This window comes from Lissotriton vulgaris, chromosome 8, assembly GCF_964263255.1.
Source record: "Lissotriton vulgaris chromosome 8, aLisVul1.2, whole genome shotgun sequence".
Taxonomy (NCBI): Eukaryota; Metazoa; Chordata; class Amphibia; order Caudata; family Salamandridae; genus Lissotriton; species Lissotriton vulgaris.
Genome location: NC_141696.1, coordinates 854,165,580 through 854,183,987, shown reverse-complemented (window position 1 = coordinate 854,183,987; position 18,408 = coordinate 854,165,580). Strand labels below are relative to the sequence as shown.

The 18,408-nt window shown below is 43.5% G+C and overlaps 1 protein-coding gene across 3 annotated transcripts in view; it reads left to right on the top strand.

Annotated features, from left to right (window-relative positions):
• The window catches only part of LOC147698104 (interleukin-5 receptor subunit alpha-like), a 501,740-nt gene that overhangs the window by 167,974 nt on the left and 315,358 nt on the right, over positions 1-18,408 (top strand). For all 3 annotated transcript variants that reach the window (XM_086934780.1, XM_086934782.1, XM_086934781.1), the window contains exons 3-4: positions 13,070-13,221; positions 13,305-13,455. In XM_086934780.1, coding sequence (XP_086790906.1) covers positions 13,070-13,221; positions 13,305-13,455 — 303 coding nt within the window. The remainder of the gene's footprint in view (positions 1-13,069; positions 13,222-13,304; positions 13,456-18,408) is intronic.

Sequence of the window (18,408 nt, the reverse complement as noted above, 5' to 3'; positions counted from 1 at the left end):
GAAAGAACTCATTTTGTTAAATGGTGTAAATCTATTCAGTATTTCCTGAGAAATTAAAGAAAAAGAGGTGAAAAAATCAATTTCCCACAGGAAACTTTAGACATGGCTGCAGCTCGAACTGCTGAATGGAATTACACCAAATTTGGCAAAATGGTAGTGCTTCGTTCAGAAGGCACTCTTCTTCCTAAATAGTGTAAATCTGTTCAGTAGTTAATGAGAAAATAAAAAAAATATTGTATTGATAGATAGAAGCATGGAGGATCCGCGCACCCTACCAATCACGAGCTGCATTCTAATTGGCTGTCAATACTTCAAACCAGGAAGTGTTGGCAGCCATTTTGTGCCTCAGTGCTCATTGCAGTAATCCTTAATTGCCTATACACCACATTTTGGAATAAGAAATAGTTGTTTTTCAGCCACCACTTGGCCATACTCATCAACATTTTTGTGTGTTTAAGTAATGTGAGAGATATAGCATTCAAGAAGTGCCGCATTGGCTTTAACCATTCAGCATGCTGGACACTGCTGTAGAGTGAAGATACATCCATTTAAATTAAGACAAAGCAGTCTTATCAAGGGAATTCAAATATATATTTTAAAAAATCCCCCATGTCCTGAATATATGAAGGGAGACTCTTCACATAATCTTGCAGAAAACAGGCCAAACATTTTGAGGGGTTCTTCAGTAGACTGTCGATTGCCACAATGATTAAAAGTCCTGGAGGTTCTGCAGATCTTTGTGCACTTTTGGTATGAAGTAGAATGCGCGTAACCTGGGGCTATCATTCTTAAGAAATGAAAACTCTTCCTGAGTTAGTAGTCCCAAGTTCTACCATTCAGTGAGTTATTTGAGGTATGAAGTCTTTACTTCTTTGACTTTTTGAGTAGTTGTTTTCATGTAGCATTCAGTGTTGTTCAGATGAAGCTTGGCTTCTCCATGTAGAACTTGAGCAGCCAGAGAACAATATATCAGCCTTTGTCTGTGCTTCTGATTACCACACTCGAGTCAGCTTTCAGTTTTTTCATAAGATTGTCAGAGGCGTATGTTTTAGCCTTAGGCTTAGAAATGCACTTGCTCTTATGAATCTGGAGTTGTTTGACTTCTTGTGCTACCAATCCAGAGAATGTATAGAGAGTCCATCCCTAGATAGAGTGGGTCCGAAACTGGATGAAGGTTTAAAGGGTATTGCTGTTTACCTGTAAACCACCAAGTCCATAGAAGAGACTATACTTTCTTCAGTGATGGCTTCTTGTGTTCCTTGAACTTTGTTTTCCAATTGTTTGAGTTCAGTCAAGAGCTTCATGTTTGATGCTTTGAGATTCAGGTGCATGTCTCACAATCTAGGAGGGTACATTTGTAAATTTGAGACCAGGCCTGGAGAGGCTGGGATCAGAAAGGGAATGTCGCATGCTAGTTCCAGGGCTGTCGGGAACCAAGCTTGGGACGGCCAAAAGGGAGTAATTAGGATCAGAAGGCATTGTTCTAATCTGATTTTCTGGAGGACCCTCTGAATCATGGCGAAAGGGGGAAAGGCATAACCCAGGGAGTGAGACCATGGTTGGAGAAAGGCGTTCACAGCGAGAGCGCCCGGGTCCGGCATCCAACTGAAATAGTTGGGAAGTTGGAAGGTAAGCCTGCTGGCAAATAAGTCCACGTCTCTTGGACCCCAAAAGTGGAAAAGGGAATTGAAGACATTCACATCGAGTTTCCAGTCTGAAAAATCTACAAGGAATCTTGAATTCCAGTCTGCAGAAATGTTTGACTTCCCTGGAAGATATTCCGCCCTGAGGGAAATTTTGTGTTCTAGACAGAACATCCAAAGTTTCCTGGCAAGATTGGAGAGATCTGTAGATTTCGTTCCTCCAAGGCGATTGATATAGGCAACAGCAGAAATGTTGTCCATTTTCAGAACAACAGACCTCCCTTGGATGGAGTGTTTGAAGCTCATAAGAGCGTATAAGCCAGCAGTCAATTCCAGAAAGTTTATGTGTTGAGAAGATTCCGTCAGGGTCCAAACCCCACCGGTGTTCTGGTCTTCCAAGCGTGCACCCCAGCCATGAAGACTGGCGTCTGATTCTAGGACAAAATCTGGGGAAGAGCCAAAGATAGCTTTGCCATTCTAGGCGTCTAAGTTTTCGAGCCACCAAAAGAGCTCTGCTCTGGCATCTGGGTCTAGAGAGACAAGATCTCCATACCATAGACCTGAATTGAGCGCTTTTCTCTTTATTCACTGAAGCGCGCGGTAATTCAGAGGACCAGGGAAAATGGCCTGGATGGAAGAAGAAAGAAGCCCGAGAAGTCTGGCTAGTTCGCGGAGTGTCAAAGACTCTTGTTTCAAAACGGACCTGATCTCTTTCCGGATCTTGGCAATCTTCTTGGTAGGAAGAAGGAGAAGACATTTGACAGTGTCCAGAGTGAAGCCAAGGAAATCTATGGTCTTGCAGGGAGAGAGAATGGATTTCTCTTTGTTGATGATGAATCCTAGACTCTCTATTAAGTTCATTGAAGTATTCAGATCTCTTAGGAGGTCTGAATGGGATTGGGACATGATAAGGATATCGTCCAGGTAGATGATGAGACGGATACCCCTTTCTCTTAGAATTGTAACAATACACTTCATGATCTTGGTAAAACACCAAGGGGCAGAAGAGAGGCCGAAGGGAAGAGCTTGGAATTGGTAAAGACGTTCTTTCCAAGCAAATTGAAGGAAAGCTTGATGTTCCTTGTACATTGGGATGGTGAAGTAGGCATCCTTCAGGTCTAACTTGACCATCCAGTCTCCTTCGAGAAGGAGATCTCTTAGAAGGTGGATACCTTCCATTTTGAAGTGACGATAGACCAGAAATTTGTTGACTTCTCGAAGATTTATTACCGGTCTCCATCCTTTGTCCTTTTTCTGAACAAGAAAAAGAGTGCTTATGAATCTTGCATCGGACCAGGGAACCTCCACTATTGTGCCCTTTTTGAGCATAGAAATAATTTCTTCCTCCACGATCTTTTCCTGATCTTGTGAAAGGACAAAGGGTTGGGGTAAGTGTGATTGGAAGGGGATCTGTAAAAAGTCTATCTTGAAACCCAAGACAGTTTCTAGAACCCATGGATCTTGGGTGATTGAATTCCAAACATGATAAAATTGTTTTAGTCTGCCCCCTACAATGGGAGGGAAAGAAGAAAGAGGAGTAGTACTTACTGGTAGAGTTTGAGGTGTTGGGAGCACCGCGACCTCTGGAACCACGGTTTCTTGGACCCCTTCCTCTTTGGGGAAAGAAGGGTTGTCTAGGGGGATAGAAGCCTCTTCCAGATCCCCTGAATGATGAGTAGGGTCGTTGATTTCCTCGGCCGGAAGAGCGACCCCTTCTGCCGGCCTGACCAAAAAGGTTTGTGTTAAAGACTCGTCTCAGGTTGTTTTGAGCCCTATCGAGAGCAGTAAAGGTAGAGACGTATTTACCGATCTCTTTGATTATATCTTCTCCGAAAAGGAGACCTTTAGGGTTTTGGGAGGGTTCTTTTTCTGCCATGTCCCCTAATTTAGGGTTAATTTTGTTTAAAATGGACCTTCTTCTTTCAATATTTAGACTGGCTTTAGCATTGCCAAGGAGAACAATGGCTCTTTGGCTCCATCCTCGAACGAGGTCGACGTTCAAGGGGGTAGAGGAGAGATGGGATTGTTCGGCCATATCTAAAATTCTAACCAGTGGTCCTAGGACATCTAAAAGACGGTCTTGGCAGCCTTTAAGGGCTCTCTCCAGTCCTTTTCTAGGGTCTCGCCCCAATTTAAAGAGGAATTTGATAAGGTCTGGATCTAGGTTGGGGGTTTGACACACCCTCTCCTCAATGGTAGGTCTGGGGGATTCAGACCTCATTGTATTTCTAGTATTTCTATCCAATAGGTTTCTCAACCAACGTGTGACAAACTGGGAGACATGTTCCTTGGGGAACCATTTTGAGCTATTAGGGTGAGAGATGTTTAGGGGAGAGAACATTTCTTCTCCAATAGGGTTCAAAATAGTATTTTTAGAACTTGGTTCGGGATCAGGTTGAGAATTGAAGTCTTGCTGGACTTCATCCAGGTCAAAGACAAATTCGTCGGAGGGGTCTTTTGAGGAGTTGTCGTCAAAGGAGGAGGAGGAGGAGGAGTCAAAACCAGAGTTCTTTTTTGGATTAGCACTATTCCAAGGTGTGTCGCGAGGGACACCGTACACATTTGTGCCACCATGGACACCGGTCAAGGGAGTGTCCCGAGGGACATCAGGTTCAAGTGGGGCGCGGTGGCCCCCCATCCAAGTTGAGGTGCTAGGACCTCCCATACAAAGAGAGGCGCTTGGGCCAGTAGTGCTTTCACAATTTTTTTCTGGGTCTCTTGCCGTGAATAAGGGGGGGTCTTGGGAATCACACAGTCTTTTAGAGAGCATGACTTCCTTGAGAGAGGACATCATACAGGATTTAATCTCCTGTTGAAGGAATTTTTTTTAAAGAATTAGCAATAGGTGCAGGTGAGCTTGCCATGGCATCCTCAGAATCCATGTCAGACATGGTGTAGAAAAATAAGGGGAAACTAAAATGATATTAATGAGGTAAGTAATAAGACTTTTCCTCTGTTAATAAAGAGTCCAACTCTCTTTCTCCTCCTTTTTTTTTTTTTTTTTTTTAGGTAACTTCAAAATGTAAAGGGTAGTCTCTTTTTTTTTTTTTTTTTATACAGGGTAGGGTATGTAGGTTATAGGGAGTCTGGGGTGAGTTTTTCGTAATAATGGGTTATAGGGAGGCCTATTTATTTTTGTAAAGTAAATTAATAGGGTGGAGATAAAGGTAAACTCTCCTAAGAAATATCGTTTCTAAATGTAAAGGGAATTTCAAGTTTTGCAATACGATGAAAAAAGTAGGCAGGCAAGGTATCTCCGGCGGCTGAGGCAGCGCAATCGACAGTTAAGACGAGCGCTCGAGCCCAGCCGCCGGAGACGAGGAAAGAGGAAAGCCGCTAGGCAAGGGAGGCACGCAGCGCCAGCGTTGCTAATGGTCGTTCCTCAAATCTCTGCTCGGCTCCGACCGGAGAAAAAAAGGAGCGTCTAACAGAGACAGAAGCGATTATGAAGCAAGGAAGCTTTTCTTTGAGGCTCCCCCGAGTACGCGAAGACGCACAAGAACGGGGTAAGGGTTAAAAAACACAGACAACCATAAATTGGAAGTCGAGGGAGGGAGGGTGGGAGGGAGGGTAAAAGCCCGCTCCACCCCACGATAATCGGCAAGGGTAGAGGTACAAACCAATTAAGGAATCATGAAGTGTAAGCAAGAGCTGGGCTTAAGGCTAAAAAACGTATCAAACAATAATCTTACTATGCAGAAAGACATGTACATAACTAGTAATATGAGACATTAAGGTAGATATATAAGCCTGAGGCAGATATATAAGCCGCAAAATACACAAATGTAAAGTTAAGGCCATAAGCAAGGCAAAATAGAGAGAGATAGAAAGTAGTGACTTATCTGCTGGCGAGCCGCTTTTAAAAGAGGCAGATCATATCCTAGTTACATCCTTTGTACACTGTTTGTTCTAGAACTTATCCTTTATGATGTAGTGCGGCTGTGTGAGTTGCTTATTAAAGGATAATGCATAATGTCACCCTCTGGTCTTGTAATGAAATCCCCCATGTCCTGAATATATGAAGGGAGACTCTTCACATAATCTTGCAGAAAACAGGCCAAACATTTTGAGGGGTTCTTCAGTAGACTGTCAATTGCCACAATGATTAAAAGTCTCGGAGGTTCTGCAGATCTTTGTGCACTTTTGGTATGAAGTAGAATGCGCGTAACCTGGGGCTATCATTCTTAAGAAATGAAAACTCTTCCTGAGTTAGTAGTCCCAAGTTCTACCATTCAGTGAGTTATTTGAGGTATGAAGTCTTTACTTCTTTGACTTTTTGAGTATTTGTTTTCATGTAGCATTCAGTGTTGTTCAGATGAAGCTTGGCTTCTCCATGTAGAACTTTAGCAGCCAGAGAACAATATATCAGCCTTTGTCTGTGCTTCTGATTACCACACTCGAGTCAGCTTTCAGTTTTTTCATAAGATTGTCAGAGGCGTATGTTTTAGCCTTAGGCTTAGAAATGCACTTGCTCTTATGAATCTGGAGTTGTTTGACTTCTTGTGCTACCAATCCAGAGAATGTATAGAGAGTCCATCCCTAGATAGAGTGGGTCCGAAACTGGATGAAGGTTTAAAGGGTATTGCTGTTTACCTGTAAACCACCAAGTCCATAGAAGAGATTATACTTTCTTCAGTGATGGCTTCTTGTGTTCCTTGAACTTTGTTTTCCAATTGTTTGAGTTCAGTCAAGAGCTTCATGTTTGATGCTTTGAGATTCAGGTGCATGTCTCACAATCTAGGAGGGTACATTTGTAAATGTCACATAGTGTTTGTGGGTAATCAGAACCCCTTTCTGGACATAAAGGATAAGCCTAATGTTAAAATGTTTTCCTCTGCTTTTCTCAATTTAATTTCAGAGAGGTTAATGATTGATGCTAAATTATAGATCATTTGCGATTGTATTTGTGTTCCGCCTTGGAAGTTTGTGTTGATGTTTTTTGTATATTTGCTTCTTTACTTTTTTTCTACTCCCCTTTTCTTGAATGTTCTTTCTTCCTGGGTCTCAGATTTAAAATCATATCTAGCCGTAAAAAATGCTGCTCATGTACGACTATTGGTACATCTTTATTTCTCCTGTCACTAGTGGCAGGCTACTCGTTAACAGTCTCCAACTCAGAGCTCAATATGGATCTGGTGTCACTGTGGTATTATTCCTGACTCTGCCTTTTGCTGTCTGGCAGCCTTTTCCTTCTTATAGTTTCAAAAAGGTGGGCAAATGTGAAGATTTGCCCTCGTTCATAATCATTTTTGTCGGTTTTGAAGTTTTGTGTTTTCTGATTGATAAGGTTTTCCTCTTGTTTAGCCAATCTCACTTTAATTTCCTCAAGAAACTTCTTGATTTTCTGCTTCCTTGGTTAGTTCTTAGTTCAAATTATCGAACTCCTGCATGATTGTTGGCCTATTTACATTGGTGTATTTAATAAGGATCTGGATTATACGTAATGAGGCATCACTGTTACTTTGTGCCCACTCATTTAACATGTACAGGTATGATTTCTCAAAGTTGGGCACTACTAGAATATGTTGCCCTCTCGATATTCTGCCGATCTCCATGTACCTCTGCAGAGACCTGCTTTCCCACAATTTTGTCAGCTCGCTTCGTGACAACTTTTCAAGTCTCCATAATTTTGTCATCAAATCACCACTTTGTGTTACATCTTTTTCCAGGTTTTCAACATGTGGCTCAGAACTAGCCAGTCCCTTCCTAAAACATTGTGATTGCCCTCCCCTAATGTTCCTTCACTGCTATGGCAGACATAGCTGATTTCAAACAAGTACATCAATGTGAAACCTCCACTTTTCAACTTTTTAAGCTGAAAGGTATTTTGCATGATGTATTATGTGTGTGTGTGTGTGAGTATATGTGGGTTTATATATATTTATATATATGTGTGTGTGTGTGTGTATGTATATATATATATATACATATACATACACACACACATATATATTCAACAGCGAAAAACTGTACATTAATCTCAATATAACTATTGCCATAACATTTTAAAAATAAATTAATTAGATAAATAAAGTTGATTAATTACATAAAACTAAAAATACATTGAAAATATAATTCAACTCATTAAAAAGCAAATAAGAACCTGAAAGAATCTAACATAAAATACAAAATAATAAAAAACAAATAACATCAATAACTCCCCACGCAGTTCTCCCAAATACCCACACAGACATCTCCTAAAACATTTAAAAAATATAAAGCAATTTTGCAAAACTATAAAAATATAATCAAATTTAAATATTGCGTAACAATACAATTTTAGAAATGCATAAAAATGAAAAACAAACAACACTATTTTTGAAGCACACTTAACAAAAAATGATTTCCCACCCTATTCCCCCAAAGCCACAAAATATTTAATTTAAAGTAGTTGAAAAAAATATATAACTAAAATATGTAAGCACAAATATAGCAAGAAACAACAATGTTATATACAATATGTTATACCATCATATTAAAAACACCTTCAAAATGATATTCTCACCTACAAGAATAAGGTTGACGATGTTCTTGACATCACAATATTGTTGCCACAAAGTTATTGTTGTTCCACAATATTGTTTATTCAACATTCTGAATGAAAACCCAACTTTCAGTGTACTGGTTATTAATTGTTTACATATCCCTTTGTATGTATAATAAGCTACTACCTTGTCAGGCCAGTGCCATTTTCACATAGATTGCATTGGTAGTGAACTGGACCCTGCCCTTAACCCTGCATTTAATGGCAGAACCCTGATCTACAGACATCACACCCCAGAGAGAGCATACCTGAGAATCCAAAAATCAAACAGGGAGTTATTTCTTACATGCCTCTTGCCATCCTATGGTTCTGGTTAAAATCTACCCAAACCCCATTGAAAATTTCCCTATCTAGTTTGAAAACATATGGACATCCAAGTTGCATTAACAAGGTCAATGTCTTTGTTCCACTCAAAATTCCAGTCTCTGTGGGAAATGTGATAAAGTTAAGAGTTTGGGACTCACTGCATCCTTATTTTGCATTTGCCATTTAAATTGTTTGTGATCACCCACTTAAAGGTAGCTTACCCATGTTCTCAGGGTATTAAGTAAAGTAAGTACCCAATGTAAAGGCCACAGGGAGTTCGGTCTGTCTTCAACAATTCAGTTGGCCTAATATTGCCACAAGGCAAAACATATCCTAAGACAATGACCTACTTGTCTCTATCTGAGTATTTTAGCATAAGGGCCAAAGACAAAGCTTTTTCGGAACTGCAGGTGCAGTATGGCTTTCTTTGGTACAATTAACCACTACAAATTGTTTTGTATTGAGTATGTCATAATGTTCCCATACCCTTTTGCAAATCTCATGTAATACTCTGTAAAACCTAGTGAGTGACCTTTGTCCAAATTAGGGCTGTGTGAGATTCCCACTCCAAAATGGACTTGATTGTTATCTTGAATGGTGATACCCTAGCATTGCTAGTCTGGAAGCCTAAGAATAGCACAGGTCCTGGCCCCTGTTAAGCTTGATAGTTAGATCTGTTTCCCACAACACTTCCAAATGGCACTTAGAAACTGTAATTGCAGACTCCTCCTTGGCTCCTTGATTTGGGGTACTATACTAATACCCTGAGGTGAGATCAAAGTTTCCGCTGTAATGGACAGGCCTTTCTAGGTCAACAAGCTCAACAGTTTGAGGTATAAAGTATGCCTCTATCTTATATAAGAATTAGGTTCCCACTAGCCAACAAAAAATCTGAGTTCTGGGGTACGTCCCTGAAGGATGGCCTCTGGAAGCAGAAATTATGGAATAGACATAGATCCATAGGTTGGGCAAATGACGGCCAGGTCCATGCTGATTAATGCTTTGTTGGAAGCACACCAATTCCTACCTTCAGGATGGAAATCTCCAAATATGGCTAGTTGTAGATGGACAATATTTAGTACTGCCCAAATCTCTAAACTGGGGCCTTAATATTTTTCTTGGGCATGACTCGTTGTCCAGGGATAAGACAGTGTTTATGCCTACCCTTTAAAATAATCTCCTCACTGCTGGCAATGAAGGAAGGGAATGTTTATAAGGTTTTACAGCATCCCAATGTCTTGTCAAGTCAGGAAAGACAAACAGACCTGTTTGATTCTTTACTCCCACTTAGCACCAGTAAAATTGACTAGCCAGACAGCTGTCCATTCTAGACACACCAAAGTGACTACTTAAAGGGAGTAGCAGTAATTATACCCAGTAAACAAATCTCTGTAAGGCTGAGCCATAACTAGCAATGTAGCAGCCTCTGGTTCACAGTCCTCAGGCTTACTGGGAAGAATGGTGTTCTCTCAACTTTCCCTTGCCCTCACCCTTTTCTTCGACTTCAGCCATCGTCCAAATGTCTCCTATAGGTTTGACCAAATTTTTGGTTTTGCCTTGCAGTTCAAGCTGTCCCCTAAGATCAGTATGCCATCATCTGAAGTCTCAGGGTCTTGTGCTTCAAGAGATTGTATCACCTAAACCACTTCAAGTCTTATACACCTTCAGCCCCTCTTCTTCCTTGTGTTCATCTGACACTTTTTGATGATCCTCCCCTCAGACTTCTTAAGAGGCTACATGGACCCAAACAACCACGCCCCTGTTTCAGAATGCACACTCCAACAAAGTAGCAATAATTACTTTCAGGTGTGTTTTTGGCTTTATGTATGAATGCAGTATTTTTATAGCGTGAGCCTAGACAAAAAGTAGTGGAGCAATGTACAAGGTCAAAGGCAAGCATACTGTCAATGAGAGATAGAAGAGGTAGCTGGATTCTGAAAGCAGCAATGTACTGTTACTACATTGTGATACAGTATTCTTTGAAGAGGTGTGCCTTCAAAGGTTTCCTAAACTATGAAAACATTGGAGCGGTCGCAATGGAAAGAGGTATGTTGTTCCAGATCCTGGGTGTATAAAGGGAAAAGGCTTGCTACTTTGTCCTTTTAATTTTTGACACTTCTTAGTCTCAGTGTGATGGAGTCATGTCTGTCGGTGTGCCTTTACCCACCAGAGGTGATAAACTTGGCTTCAAGATAAGCGGGTATTCTAGTAGCAACGGCTTTGTGAGTGATGTTGGTGTTTTGAAGTTGGTGTGGACCAGCAAAGGGAGCCACTGAAGTTCTATCAGAATACTTGTGATGTGATCATATTTCTTCAGGCCCTGGGTGAAATTTGTATTCTGGGAGGTCCAGGAGCAGGTTGTTACCACCATCCAGATGTGAGAGTTTGAGGTCTAAAACAGCAGTACTGAAGTCAGTTTCTGGAAGTAACAATTTCACTTTCTCAAGAAGAGATAGAGCTAGAACAAGACAGTCTTTGTTTTTTAAACATTTTCTTTAAGTGTGAGGTTGATGTCCCAGGTGAATTCAAGTACCTTGGCATTTTGGCAAATTTGAGGTTCAAAACCATCAAAATTCATGTCATTGACCCAGGTTTGAATGATTCCTTGTTTGAGGATCTTGAAAATACCATGAATTTTGAGTTAGGGATGTTGAGGTTCAGGTAGGCGCTGGACATCAAGGTCCAGTTGAGATGAAGGCAGTGTTTAAGATGTTGGATATCTGGAGGAGACTTTTGATTAGAGTTGTGTACCATCAGCATATTAGTGAACTTTGATGCTTCTGTCTGTGAGTAGAGTCCCAAGGGTCTCCATGTAGATGTTGAAGATGACAGTGGTTTGTATGGAACTCTTGGAGACTCCAAAAGTGGGAGGAACCTTTTGAGATCTAGTGATGGTCCTGTGAATGAACTGGTGTTGGCTAGAAAGGTAGGAGGCTAATGAAGGACATTGCCAATAAATGCCAAGACTCAAAGGTGTGGATGAGGGTAAGCTGGTCAACTGTGTTGAACCATAGACCTTTCTTTCCTTCTGGTCTTCCAAAGCATTATTGACCAATACATACATGATTCACAGTGCCTCTGCTAAATCACAATTGCAACCAGTCCTTGGCTTGTTAGCACAGATTCTCAATTTCTAATGCATTATGGTAACTATAGTTATTCATGTTGTAATAGATGTGCTCAAATTTTATATCCCCTCTTTATATTTTCATTGTAATTATTCTTGTTGTAGTAGAGCCTCAAATTATGTTTCAGTACTACTCCTGATACATATTTCAGCTCATCAGAGACGTGTAGCAATTCTGGTTTAAAACAAGTTTGTTTTTCCAAAACATATTGCCTCAGTAGTTGTTAAGTAAAAGCCATTTCTGTGAGGGAACCCACCTGCCACCATTGCAATCCTAAAAGTTCTTAGGAATCTCAGTTTGAGCTCAAAACACATATTGTGTGTACAACCAAGCAAACCCACATTATTGAATGTATTTTGTGTTGCTAGGCTGAAACAGCTCTTCCTCTATTTCTGGTCTTCCTTGGTTTTTAGGATCTTGTAGTTACATGTTTTGCAATTCATCAGTCAAGTTGGCAACTCTTTGTGGGTAGTGTAATAAAACTGCTACCATCCTCTAGGTGGTCCAGGGCTGCATTATTGATGCCTGCTAATTAGGAAAATTGTCCATGAACAGACTGCTCTGGTGATTAAAGCTTCTCCTCTACTTCATTACCTCGGGACAAACAAGTTACCTGACACTTTTAGCAGGCTAGTTAGCCAGGGCCTTAGTGTCCATCTGGGGTACTCCTGGAAAAACTAGAGTGATTCTATTTGTGTTAAATCTACTCACTGAGCCCCCTTAGTACTCTTAAATACCACATGAGTTATTCATTTGGTGGTCCAACTAATGGGGGCCTAACTAAACAGCTCTGGTATTTTATTTGCTACTAGGAGTGTGTAGTACACCCTCTAGGGCTGAAGAAGTACAAATACTGCTTCCCTCCAAGGGAATGACCTTGCTTATTCAGGAAGTGCTCTTAGAATTCCCTTCTTAATCAAATTTTGGAAGCCTTCCATAACATGCTCTTTTGGTTGTAGGTCCCAACCCCACCATGATAGTACTATTAGGATCTCACCTGCCTATCTGTTGAGGTCCCCACAAATTTACCTGGACAGTGTCACACTGACTAATAATCACCTGCCTTAGCAAGCATCAGTGCTGGTGAAACAGTTACTCAGGCTATGCTGTGTTGCTATAACCCCTTCGATGCTTGTGACGGAACCATTCCGTCATCAGTCACAGTTGGGCTGTGCTGATGATGGAATGGTTCCGTCACAACCACACCCATTTCAATGAGGGGCAGCACAGGAGGGGAATTCCATTAGCAGCGATGGTGATAAGATTATACAATCCTTCGTATGTCTCAACATTGTTACATTTTATCCATCACCTGTTGAGGTCATTCATGGGTCTACAACTGACTTTCAAGAGATCATGGTGTTGTGCATTAATTTATTTTTTACACAGAAGCAGACCTGGAATCGGAATTCTTCCTTTTTGAGTGATATTATTTCTACTGCTTGCAGATGACCTGAGAAGTCCAAGCGTGACCATTGGTCAGCATGTTCCTGGACGTATTAACATCTCTTGGGAGCCCCACCTAAAGGAAGACATGATGAACTTCACTGTGATGTACAAGTTATTTTACAGGTTTAAAAACAAGATGGACTGGAAAGAAGTTAGTGCATCATTATTAATCATATACTTACATTTGCAGCAATTTCATTTTTCTAAACCACAATAAATCATGTATTGTTGCAGGAAGGGCACAGGGAAAAGTATGCAGAAATAAATTTGAAATCCCATTCCAATGTGTGGGTTAAAGTGAGTACACTGCTTGTTCATGATATGGAACTTGAAACTAAGTTGGCGGAGAGCAACTGGACTGAGGTTTTCTACACTGTCCCTAAAGGTGAGAAGTGTGACTTGTACTGTAAAATATTATGGTGCCAGGAGGTTCTCCTTTAACAATTACCCTGAAAGGTGAATATGTCCCTACAATATATAACGTATATACTTCCATGCAGAAATATAATATACCTAAGTCCTGATCTGTCTAAATCTATATCCAGTCTTAGCTATTTTTCAGGTTAAAATGTGCCCATTCACTAATTTCTCTCTATCATTTACTGGTGTTATTTGTTTAAAAATTGTGTGCTCCATCCATTCTGTTACAATGCCTTTAAAGCACTCAAAGTTTGTTAAACATTATCATGCATTTTGAAGAAAGAGTATGCCACCAACTGTTCAGAGACAATCACCTTAGCTGTAAAACATTATTGCATGCCCTGCTCACTCAATGCCCTGAACAGCACCGGAGTGTTCAAAGATTTACAGCATTATGTGTTTTGATCAATGAGATTAAGCATCACTTCAGTTTATGTATTGTTTAGAATTATCCATGCCTGTTCTAATATACACAGGGCAGAAAATTGTAAAACAAAATGCGGAATGAGCAACACTTAGTTCCAAACTTTCCCATGCTGAAGGGTTATTTATAACTTCATTGAGTCATGTTAATATCTACCAAATAAGTAACTAATTCCAGAGCCTATTACAATCCAATTGTATTGCAGTGCAACTGAAGATGGGGAAGCAGTCAGCAAAGCATTTGTAAAAGTATTGGCTGGGGTGTCTAGTATACCTGTCTGTAAAGTATGCTAAGATAAGTACATGTCCACGTGTAGAGCAGCCATTCTTAAAATACATTGACAATCAGGGATCTGATTATTCTTAGTTGTGAACTTCTAAAGATAAACAACTCACCTGCACCTCACCTGTACTCTCTCTCAAAGCTATCGTTTCACACCTCCCTTCTGGGACCCATGAACTTTGCCTGTGGGTAGTTAAGAATAAATAGTAGTGTTTAGTCTACCAGCAGTAGATGCCGATGTCCTTGCAAAGTGATGGGGTGGGAGGCTGTGGGTGGCTGGGGACTGTTGTGTTCTGATTACTGCTGGTGCTATTAGTAGCGGCGCTGGAACAGCAAAGAATACAAGGAGCTGGATTCTGTTTTAATCGCGGCTCCAGACTGACTCCGCGGTCACGCCCCTTTATATTTATAGCGGGCGCGTGACGACACGCGCCCGCGCTAACGTGTCCCCACAGGCGCGGGTAGGCTAGAACGCTACCCTGCGCCGCAGGACACTAGATTCCTTCTAACCCAGGGGTCTCCAAACCGGTAATGGAGGGCCGGATCCATGCCAGATTTTTGGGATATCCCCATTAGGATACATGTAGTAATTTTAAAAATCTGGCATGGATCCGGCCCTCCAGAACCGGTTTGGAGACCCCTGTTCTAACCTTTATTTGAACAAAAATACAACCAGCATCATAGAAATAACGAATGTCTGTAACCAGTCTCTGAGTGGTCACACCATGAAATTAGCTAGCCGGGATGACGGTGCTGGATTCCGGCACAGACCATACCTGGATTGCTACCCTCGTGATAGTGGCACGGATGGTGTCATTCGCGGCGAGGTCCCACTTGTCGGAGACTGCACAGGAGAGCTTGGCAAGCTCTCTCCTGGCGTCTCCGGCATTGGGTGGGTGTCTTGGTCCATTCGGTTCTCATTTTCAGTGGGGTACTGCCTTGGCAGTTCATAGTCGTCTTCATCCGCTTGCTGGCTGGGCCTGGCTGGCGGGTGGTCTGGCTCCTGACGATCTGGTGCTCCAGGGTGTGCCTTCTTGAAGAACAAAACGTTTCTTGTGACAACTTCAGATCCTCTCTGTGCGGTCACCATGGTCCCAGTCCGGCGTAGAACAGTCCAGGGCATGTGCTCGGACGGGAGCCGGAATTTGCTCCCGGGATATCGGTCTTTGATAAACACACTGTCTCCTTCTTGGATGTCCGATTCTCTAGCCCCTCTCCTGGCACTGGCTTGGTTGTTGGATTGGGTCCGGTTCGCCAGGGTTTTTATCTACATCCACTCGAGCGGGGACCCAGTCTGGGTGGTTCGAGAGAGTGCCCTTCACTACTCGGCCCATGGTTGCCGGGCCTGGGGCTGCTTCGGTAGTGAGATGGGGTGTCTGCCGGTACTCTCTCAAGAAGCTGTAGATGGCTCTTTCCACGGGTGACCCATCTACATGTGCAATGCGTATTGTTTTGTTGAGCATACGCATGAATCTCTCCACTTCCCCGTTGGCTTGGGGCCAGCCGGGGGTCACTTTCCGGTGGTTGATCCCCCAGCTTTTTAGGCAGTCCGCAAACTCCTGTCCCTGGAAGGGTGGACATTGTCTGTTTTGACCACCCCAAATATTCCATGCGTGGCAATGGTTTTTTCGAACTTGGTGATGACTTCCGTGGCTACCTGGCTCACTACAATCTCCACCTCTGGATACTTCGTGAAATCGTCGATGATCACCTGTGCATAGCGCCCATCCGGAAGATGTCCAAAGTCTGCACACACACATTCCCACGGCCTTTTAGGGTTTTCCTCCGTGATGACCAGGTGGGGGCGGTCAGATTGTCCTGCTGCTTGACACCAAGTGCAGGTCTGGACTGTCTGTTCCACCATTGCGTCCATTCCTGTGAACCACACTTTGGCCCTCAGCCTGCTCTTGGTTTTTACCATGCCTTGGTGTCCACGGTGTGCCAGGTCGACCGCCTGCTGAGCCAGGCTGAAGGGCATCACCAATCGCGGTCCTCGCAGGAGGCAGCCTTGACTGTCGACCGACAGTTCATCCTTGACTCGCATCATGGATTCTAGAGCCCCTTTTGCTTGCGATGTCCGCCTGTTCATGGTGGTTTGGATTGGGCGCCAGTCGTTTGCTTGGACAGCCTTGGCGACCAGTTGTAGACACTCGTCTCCCCGTGTGGCTTCGATGATGGCTTCCAAACTCATTGGTAGGGGTCAAGCCCCCTCCAGTACCAGCCGGACGTATTTTTCAGTATCTTCCGCTTCCTCTCTTTCCGCTTGGGTGGCCGTCTGGGGATGTCTCGAGAGGTAGTCTGCGGGAATCAATGATCTGGGTTTGTACTCTACTCTGTAGTCATAGCCTTGGAGCTGGAGTATCCACTTCTCAATCCGTGGTGGGGGCTTGGACACCGATCCTTGAAACAGGGTTATGAGTATGAGCGGCTTGTGGTCCGTCGACACGGTGAAAGGGTGACCATACACGTACACATGAAAGTGTTGACAGGCCCAGTGGATGGTGATTGCTTCCCGCTCTATCTGGGAGTAATCTGTGTCCGTTAAGGAGCGGCTGGCATACGCAATCGGGGCCCATTCTCCATTGCCCTGTAGTTGAGTTAGGACTGCCCCTAGCCCATAGGGGCTGGCGTCTACTGCGACGTTGGTGGACCGGGACGGATCAAAATAGGACAGGGTTGTGTCCGCTGACAGAGCCCGTTTAGTGGCTTTAAAGGCTTTCTCTTGTTCGGGATCCCACTGCCACGTGGTGGTAGACTTTGTCAGTTCCCTCAAAGGTTTGGGGAGGTTGGAAAGATCGGGGACGAAGCGTCCACAAAAGTTCACCATGCCAAGGAAAATCCTGGTTTCCGAGATGTTGGTGGGAGCCGGGCCTTCTTGGACGTCCCTCACTTTTTTGGAGTCCGGGGCAATTCCTTGATCCGAGAATGTGTAACCAAAGAAGCTTATTTTATTTCTCAGAAATTGACACTTCTCTCGGTGTAGGGTCCGGCCAGACTCTTGGATCTTTGTAGCACTCCCCTTAGCCTCTGATGGTGATCTTCCACCGATGATGCATAGATGAGCAAGTCATTACTCATGCTTAAGACTCCTGGGAGCCCACTGAGGACTTCCCGGATGGTGTTTTGGAACACCTCAGCGGCACTCGAGATCCTAAAGTTGAGGCGTCGGTATCTTCTGAGGCCTACGTGCGTGGAGAAGGTGGTTATGTATCTGGAGTCCGGGTGTAGTGGCAGCTGGTGATACCCCGACCGGAGATCCATCTTGGAGAACCATCTCCCTCCGTTCAACTCACCCAGTATGTCGTCGATGGTTGGGGTTAGATGCCGCTCCCTCTTTACGGCGGCGTTTGGGAGGCGCATGTCCACACAAATCCGGACTTGTTCCGGCTTCCTAGCCACCATGATTGGAGACACCCATGGGGTGGGCCCACTTACTTTTTCGATAATGCCCTGTTTCTCTAACGCCTCCAGTTCTTCCTCAACCTTTTTCCTCAAATGGAACGCAATGAGTCTGTGTCTCAGTGCCACTGGTTGGACCGATGGGTCGATGTGGAGGGAGACCTCTTTCCCTTTCAGGGATCCAATGCCTTTGAAGACGTCCCCAAACTCTTCTAGAATGGCCTCTAGCTCATCCTCCAGCACTGCCATGGTGAACGATATGAGCCTCAGCTCTTCTGCATGCCGCTGCCTTCTTTGGTGACGTACACAGTGGTAGGGACTTTGAGGCCCTGGTGTTGCAGATCTGTTTTGAAGCACTTTATGAGTGGAATTGGCATCTTCTGCCCATATGAGAATACCCTGATCCTTGCTTCACGGAGAGGGGGCTTTTTACTCGTTGTCTGCCATCAGTTCAATGGATGCTCCTGTGTCGATGGTGGCCCTCACCTCTTGCTGATGGCATTTTGGTAGACGTCGCTTCTTCCGCCGTGGTTGGTCGATCGCAAACACGTAGTGGACCGGATAGTCACTTGTGTCTTCGCTGTCTCGCTCCTCCACTACCGCTTGCGCAGCTTCCTTCTTTGACTTCTTCGACCGGCACACTGCCGCATAGTGATTCATCCACCCACATGCGCTACACCTCCTTCGTTTTACTGGGCAGTCCTGCATGCGGTGGGGCGGTCCCCCACAGTACCCACACTCTTTATGCTTGTCCGGCTGTTTCCTGCCAGCACATTGGCACGCTTTTGGCCTGACGACGTTTGCTTTCTCCGC